The sequence below is a fragment of the Coregonus lavaretus genome (assembly GCF_964263955.1).
Source record: "Coregonus lavaretus genome assembly, chromosome: 3".
Taxonomy (NCBI): Eukaryota; Metazoa; Chordata; class Actinopteri; order Salmoniformes; family Salmonidae; genus Coregonus; species Coregonus lavaretus.
The window spans coordinates 22,567,978-22,576,445 of NC_139990.1; the positions used below are offsets into that span (position 1 = coordinate 22,567,978).

Consider the following 8,468-nt stretch of genomic DNA (forward strand, 5'->3'; position numbering starts at 1 on the left):
TCGTTACCTATATTAATGGCACCTGTTTGAACTTGTTATCAGTATAAAAGACACCTGTCCACAACCTCAAACAGTCACACTCCAAACTCCACTATGGCCAAGACCAAAGAGCTGTCAAAGGACACCAGAAACAAAATTGTAGACCTGCACCAGGCTGGGAAGACTGAATCTGCAATAGGTAAGCAGCTTGGTTTGAAGAAATCAACTGTGGGAGCAATTATTAGGAAATGGAAGACACACAAGACCACTGATAATCTCCCTCGATCTGGGGCTCCACGCAAGATCTCACCCCGTGGGGTCAAAATGATCACAAGAACGGTGAGCAAAAATCCCAGAACCACACGGGGGGACCTAGTGAATGACCTGCAGAGAGCTGGGACCAAAGTAACAAAGCCTACCATCAGTAACACACTACGCCGCCAGGGACTCAAATCCTGCAGTGCCAGACGTGTCCCCCTGCTTAAGCCAGTACATGTCCAGGCCCGTCTGAAGTTTGCTAGAGTGCATTTGGATGATCCAGAATAGGATTGGGAGAATGTCATATGGTCAGATGAAACCAAAATATAACTTTTTGGTAAAAACTCAACTCGTCGTGTTTGGAGGACAAAGAATGCTGAGTTGCATCCAAAGAACACCATACCTACTGTGAAGCATGGGGGTGGAAACATCATGCTTTGGGGCTGTTTTTCTGCAAAGGGACCAGGACGACTGATCTGTGTAAAGGAAAGAATGAATGGGGCCATGTATCGTGAGATTTTGAGTGAAAACCTCCTTCCATCAGCAAGGGCATTGAAGATGAAACGTGGCTGGGTCTTTCAGCATGACAATGATCCCAAACACACCGCCCGGGCAACGAAGGAGTGGCTTCGTAAGAAGCATTTCAAGGTCCTGGAGTGGCCTAGCCAGTCTCCAGATCTCAACCCCATAGAAAATCTTTGGAGGGAGTTGAAAGTCCGTGTTGCCTAGCGACAGCCCCAAAACATCACTGCTCTAGAGGAGATCTGCATGGAGGAATGGGCCAAAATACCAGCAACAGTGTGTGAAAACCTTGTGAAGACTTACAGAAAACGTTTGACCTGTGTCATTGCCAACAAAGGGTATATAACAAAGTATTGAGAAACTTTTGTTATTGACCAAATACTTATTTTCCACCATAATTTGCAAATAAATTCATAAAAAATCCTACAATGTGATTTTCTCATTACTTTGTTATATACCCTTTGCCCGGGCGGTGTGTTTGGGATCATTGTCATGCTGAAAGACCCAGCCACGTTTCATCTTCAATGCCCTTGCTGATGGAAGGAGGTTTTCACTCAAAATCTCACGATACATGGCCCCATTATATAACAAAGTATATAACAAAGTATTGAGAAACTTTTGTTATTGACCAAATACTTATTTTCCACCATAATTTGCAAATAAATTCATAAAAAATCCTACAATGTGATTTATTTTTCTCATTTTGTCTGTCATAGTTGACGTGTACCTATGATGAAAATTACAGGCCTCTCTCATCTTTTTAAGTGGGAGAACTTGCACAATTGGTGGCTGACTAAATACTTTTTTCCCCCACTGTAGGCCTACAGTAGGTCCATAAAGAGCAGTCACTAATTTTTCCCCCGTGGTGACCAATGCGGAAACAAGAAGGGGGAGGGAGACCATGGATGCAATGCCCCAACCCAACCCATGGCTGTGTGGCCCAGACACCAAAGGGTCTCTCCCCTCAGTACCAATAGGTCTTCCGGTTCCTCCTGGGCTCTTCGATGCCCAGCTTCTCCATAACCTCCTCCTCCAGAGTCTTGAGGGAGGGCGTGTAAGTCTTCTCCAGTGTGTCCTCCGGACTGGTGTCATTGGGGATTCCAAAATTAGGGGTGTCAATTCAGAAGAAAGGGTGTGTATGTATACTTACACTGAGTATACAAGCATGTAGCTGACCCAACTCACCTACAGTGCCTTCAGAATGTATCCACACCCCTTGACTTATTCCACATTTTGTTGTGTTACAGATTTTTTGTCACTGGCCTACTTCAAGAACAGGATTGTAGATTGCTTAGACATTTATTTACGACATGAATACAAATCAAAACATGTAAGACAAACTCTGAAAGCATAATAAATAGTGAATTCTGCAGAATTTATGCCTGAAACAGGACCAGTAATCGAGTTACATTTCTGTATGCATAATGTCGAAGTGGAAGTATGTTTTACAAATTTTTGCAAATTAATAAAAAATGAAAAGCTGAAAAATGTATTTAGTCAACAAGTATTCAACCCCTTTGTTATGGCAAACCTAAATAAATTCAGGAGTAAACATGTGCTTAAAAAGTCATAATAAATTGTATGGACTCACTCTGTGTTTAACATGCCTCAGTCAAGCAGTGAATTTCAAACACAAATTCAACCACAAAGATCAGGTAGGTTTTCCAATACCTCGCAAAGAAGGGCACCTATTGGTAGATGGGTAAATATAAATGGAATATCCCTTTGAGCATGGTGAAGTTATTAATTAAACTTGATGGTGTATCAATACACCCAGTCACTACAAAGATACAGGCATCCTTCCTAACTCTGTTGCCGGAGAGGACGGAAACCACTCAGGGATTTCACCATGAGACTAATGGTGACTTTAAAACAGTTACAGAGTTTAATGGCTGTGATAGGAGAAAACTGAGGATGTATCAACAACATTGTAGTTACTCCACAATACTAACCTAATTGACAGAGTGAAAAGAAGGAAGCTTGTACAGAATAACATGCATCCTGTTTGCAACAAGGCACTAAGCAATTAACTTTTGGTAATGAACGTTTGGAGCAAATCCAATACAACACATTACTGAGTACCACTCGCCATATCTTCAAGCATAATGGTGGCTGCATTATGTTATGGGTATGCTTGTCATTGTTAAGGCCTGGGGAGTTTTTCAGGATAAAAAAGAATGGAGCTACAGTGAGGGAAAAAAGTATTTGATCCCCTGCTGATTTTGTACGTTTGTCCACTGACAAAGAAATTATCAGTCTATAATTTTAATGGTAGGTTTATTTGAACAGTGAGAGACAGAATAACAACAAAAAAATCCAGAAAAACGCATGTCAAAAATGTTATAAATTGATTTGCATTTTAATGAGGGAAATAATTATTTGACCCCTCTGCAAAACATGACTTAGTACTTAGTGGCAAAACCCTTGTTGGCAATCACAGAGGTCAGACGTTTCTTGTAGTTGGCCACCAGGTTTGCACACATCTCAGAAGGGATTTTGTCCCACTCCTCTTTGCAGATCTTCTCCAAGTCATTAAGGTTTCAAGGCTGACGTTTGGCAACTCAAACCTTCAGCTCCCTCCACAGATTTTCTATGGGATTAAGGTCTGGAGACTGGCTAGGCCACTCCAGGACCTTAATGTGCTTCTTCTTGAGCCACTCCTTTGTTGCCTTGGCCGTGTGTTTTGGGTCATTGTCATGCTGGAATACCCATCCATGACCCATTTTCAATGCCCTGGCTGAGGGAAGGAGGTTCTCACCCAAGATTTGACGGTACATGGCCCCGTCCATCGTCCCTTTGATGCGGTGAAGTTGTCCTGTCCCCTTAGCAGAAAAACACCCCCAAAGCATAATGTTTCCACCTCCATGTTTGACGGTGGGGATGGTGTTCTTGGGGTCATAGGCAGCATTCCTCCTCCTCCAAACACGGCGAGTTGAGTTGAGGCCAAAGAGCTCCATTTTGGTCTCATCTGACCACATCACTTTCACCCAGTTCTCCTCTGAATCATTCAGAAGTAATTAATTTGCATTTTATTGCATGACATAAGTATTTGATCACCTACCAACCAGTAAGAATTCCGGCTCTCACAGACCTGTTAGTTTTTCTTTAAGAAGCCCCCCTGTTCTCCACTCATTACCTGTATTAACTGCACCTGTTTGAACTTGTTGCCTGTATAAAAGACACCTGTCCACACACTCAATCAAACAGACTCCAACCTCTCCACAATGGCCAAGACCAGAGAGCTGTGTAAGGACATCAGGGATCAAATTGTAGACCTGCACAAGGCTGGGATGGGCTACAGGACAATAGGCAAGCAGCTTGGTGAGAAGGCAACAACTGTTGGCGCAATTATTAGAAAATGGAAGAAGTTCAAGATGACGGTCAATCACCCTCGGTCTGGGGCTCCATGCAAGATCTCACCTCGTGGGGCATCAATGATCATGAGGAAGGTGAGGGATCAGCCCAGAACTACACGGCAGGACCTGGTCAATGACCTGAAGAGAGCTGGGACCACAGTCTCAAAGAAAACCATTAGTAACACACTACGCCGTCATGGATTAAAATCCTGCAGCGCACGCAAGGTCCCCATGCTCAAGCCAGCGCATGTCCAGGCCCGTCTGAAGTTTGCCAATGACCATCTGGATGATCCAGAGGAGGAATGGGAGAAGGTCATGTGGTCTGATGAGACAAAAATAGAGCTTTTTGGTCTAAACTCCACTCGCCGTGTTTGGAGGAAGAAGAAGGATGAGTACAACCCCAAGAACACCATCCCAACCGTGAAGCATGGAGGTGGAAACATCATTCTTTGGGGATGCTTTTCTGCAAAGGGGACAGGACGACTGCACCGTATTGAGGGGAGGATGGATGGGTCCATGTATCGCGAGATCTTGGCCAACAACCTCCTTCCCTCAGTAAGAGCATTGAAGATGGGTCGTGGCTGGGTCTTCCAGCATGACAACGACCCGAAACACACAGCCAGGGCAACTAAGGAGTGGCTCCGTAAGAAGCATCTCAAGGTCCTGGAGTGGCCTAGCCAGTCTCCAGACCTGAACCCAATAGAAAATCTTTGGAGGGAGCTGAAAGTCCGTATTGCCCAGCAACAGCCCCGAAACCTGAAGGATCTGGAGAAGGTCTGTATGGAGGAGTGGGCCAAAATCCCTGCTGCAGTGTGTGCAAACCTGGTCAAGACCTACAGGAAACGTATGATCTTTGCAAACAAAGGTTTCTGTACCAAATATTAAGTTCTACTTTTCTGATGTATCAAATACTTATGTCATGCAATAAAATGCAAATTAATTACTTAAAAATCATACAATGTGATTTTCTGGATTCCGTTGAAGTGTACCTATGATAAAAATTACAGACCTCTACATGCTTTGTAAGTAGGAAAACATGCAAAATCGGCAGTGTATCAAATACTTGTTCTCCCCACTGTATATGTGCTTTCTTGAGCAGGGGGACCTTGCGGGCGCTGCAGGATTTCAGTCCTTCACTGCGTAGTGTGTTACCAATTGTTTTCTTGGTGACTATGGTCTCAGCTGCCTTGAGATCATTGACAAGATCCTCCCGTGTATTTCTGGGCTGATTCCTCACCGTTCTCATGATCATTGCAACTCCACAAGGTGAGATCTTGCATGGAGCCCCAGGCCGAGGGAGATTGACAGTTATTTTGTGTTTCTTCCATTTGCGAATAATCGCACCAACTGTTGTCACCTTCTCACCAAGCTGCTTGGCGATGGTCTTGTAGCCCATTCCAGCCTTGCGTAGGTCTACAATCTTTTCCCTGACATCCTTGGAGAGCTCTTTGGTCTTGGCCATGGTGGAGAGTTTGGAATCTGTTTGATTGATTGCTTCTGTGGACAGGTGTCTTTTATACAGGTAACAAACTGAGATTAGGAGCACTCCCTTTAAGAGTGTGCTCCTAATCTCAGCTTGTTACCTGTATAAAAGACACCTGGGAGCCATAAATCTTTCTGATTGAGAGGGGGTCAAATACTTATTTCCCTCATTAAAATGCAAATCAATTTATAACATTTTTGACATGTGTTTTTCTGGATTATTTTGTTGTTATTCTGTCTCTCCCTGTTCAAATAAACCTACCATTAAAATTATAGACTGATCATTTCTTTGTCAGTGGGCAAACGTACAAAATTAGCAGGGGATCAAATACTCTTTTCCCTCACTGTAAGCACAGGCAAAATCCTAGAGGAAAACCTGGTTCAGTCTGCTTTCCACCAGACACTGGGAGATGAATTCACCTTTCAGCACGACAATAACCTAAAACACAAGGCCAAATCTACACTGGAGTTGCTTACTAAGAAGACAGTGAATGTTCCTGACTGGCTGATTTACAGTTCTCACTTAAATCTACTTGAAAATATATGGCAAGACCTGAAAATGGTTGTCTAGCAATGATCAACAACCAATTTGACAGAGCTTGAACAATTTTGAAAAGAATAATGGCCAAATGTTACACAAACCAGGTGTGGAAAGCTCTTAGAGACTTCCCCAGAAAGACTCACAGCTGTAATTGCTGGCAAAGGGGCTTCTACAAAGTATTGACTCAGGGGTGTGATATTTCTGTATTTAATTTTCAATAAATTAGCAAACATTTCTAAAAATATGTTATCACTTTGTCATTATGCGCTATTGTGTGTAGATGGGTGAGATTATTATTTTTTTAATCCATTTTGAATTCAGGCTGTAACACAACAAAATGTGGAATAAGTATAGGGGTATGAATACTTTCTGAAGGCACTGTAACTTCCACAGTCTGTCATATGGTACACATCACCCTAATCCCACAGCCCATTTCATCCAACTGCCAAAAGCAGTCCCTCCAGGATTTCACATGAATTTTTTGTGATATTTGTGGGCAAAAATGCTTGATTTTGCACGGCAATATGCAATGCTTTTGCCCAATTTGTCACAGAAATGCACTGACAAAGGTTTGTTGACGTGTGACTTGATTGAACCATATTATGCGGTAAATCTGCGAGATTGGTTGAAATTGCGAGGCCTGTTTTTGTAGTGCGTGATCGGTCAGTTTTATGCGATAATATTGCGATGGTTTTACTGTTTTATGCAGTAATTTGTCAAATTTGCAAGCCCTCGCATAATATGCGGGGAATTGTTGATTTTGCTAAAATGCGATCGCAGAATAGCAAAATCTTGAGACGCAAGAAATTTCAACTTCAGCACAAATCTCACATTGATATAATAAAATGATTTAAAGGCCCAGTGCAGTCAAAATGAAGTTTTCCTGTGTTTTTTGTGTCATATTTGTACAACAGCTGATTAAACTAACATTGTAAAAGTTTAAAATATTTGGAGAAGAAAAAAAATCTACACCAACCATCATAGTAATGTACTTAATTCTTATCCAGAAATGATTTGATATCTAGATAAAAATGGCTGCATTGGACCTTTAATAGACCAATAAAAAAGATAGTTCTAAACCTCTCTAACGATGAACTTAGCCATAAGATGCCTTTGGGAAACCGGGCCCAGGTCTTTGCTTTTGCCGCTGTAGCTTGGCCTGTGAAGCCATTGAGCGGGCTACACAGGTTCAAAGACAGTGCACTAGAAACCGGTATTATAAAAATGTTAGAAGTAAGCCCATCAAGCAATTGAACTGGGCATTTATGAAGCTCCTCTTTGGTAGTCGGGACAGTTTTCTAAAATGCAAAGATAAAATAAATAGGTGACTGCGCAACAACAACCATGAGCTGGCACTATCTGTACCCTGTATCAGTGTATCTCAAGTGGGTTATACAGTATATATGTATACAGAATGGTATACAATTGTTGGGTGCATATACTGAATTTAATGTATGGATGTGTTCTCTGTTATGGAAGTGGCAAACATACCCCCTCTTACAACCATGACTGGGATTCTTACCGTGTTCAGCCCATCCAGGATGACCCAGTTTCTGTGTCTGAAGACCTGGGCCAATTTGCCCTGTTTTCCTTTGTCCTTCCCAGAGAGGATCTCAACCTGGTCAAGGGGGAATAGCATTTTAGAATATCAAAGCTGCAAAACGTTAGGCTAACGGCTGAATAAAACTTGACAGCGACCCACAAATCTCAGTGCTACATTACATTAATCTCATTATCATTATCCTCCATGTGTTGATTGTATAGCAAGGAATTGCTCAACTCAATGGTTAACAGTTTGTTTGTGTCTAATATCTGGTATCTCTGCAAAGGAATTAGCCATATAGCTGCAATACAAGTGTTCTATATTATACATCCTAAAAGTCTTCAATGTCCTTTTGTCTCATGACCACTTACTGTGTCCCCTTTGAAAACAGACCAGTCCTCATAAGCTATGAGCTCTATGAACACCTTTCTTCTCTTCTTGCCTGGTGGGTTCAATCTCTTGGCAGCTATGGTCCTAGGCCGATTTGTGCCGTAGCGGTAGTCTTTAGGGAAGGCAGCCTTAGCGGCCATTGACATTACGGCTGTTAACCGCATTTTCCTGGCAAAAAAATGAAAACAACAGACAAATTTACTTCATTGGTGTGTGTGTGGTTTGAAAAATCAAAGGGAGACAAAGAGAAGTGATGATCTTTCAACATTTACTACTCAAAAGCGTAATTATGGATGCCCACACATGAACCTAACAGTATAGTCACCATATAATTAGGATCTCTATGATAGTGACTATAGGCCTAGATAGCTAGCTAGGTAAATAAGATGAAATGTGC

The 8,468-nt window shown here is 42.2% G+C and overlaps 1 protein-coding gene across 1 annotated transcript; it reads right to left on the reverse strand.

The window, feature by feature from the left end:
* Positions 1–1,723: 1,723 nt before the first annotated feature.
* On the reverse strand, positions 1,724–8,217 carry LOC311124802 (large ribosomal subunit protein uL24m-like; the record flags this gene model as incomplete). The annotated part of the gene is made up of 3 exons (XM_084158335.1): positions 1,724–1,864; positions 7,661–7,756; positions 8,053–8,217. 3 exons carry the CDS (start codon positions 8,215–8,217, stop codon positions 1,724–1,726), a joined length of 402 nt encoding a protein of 133 aa, XP_084014461.1.
* Positions 8,218–8,468: the final 251 nt, after the last annotated feature.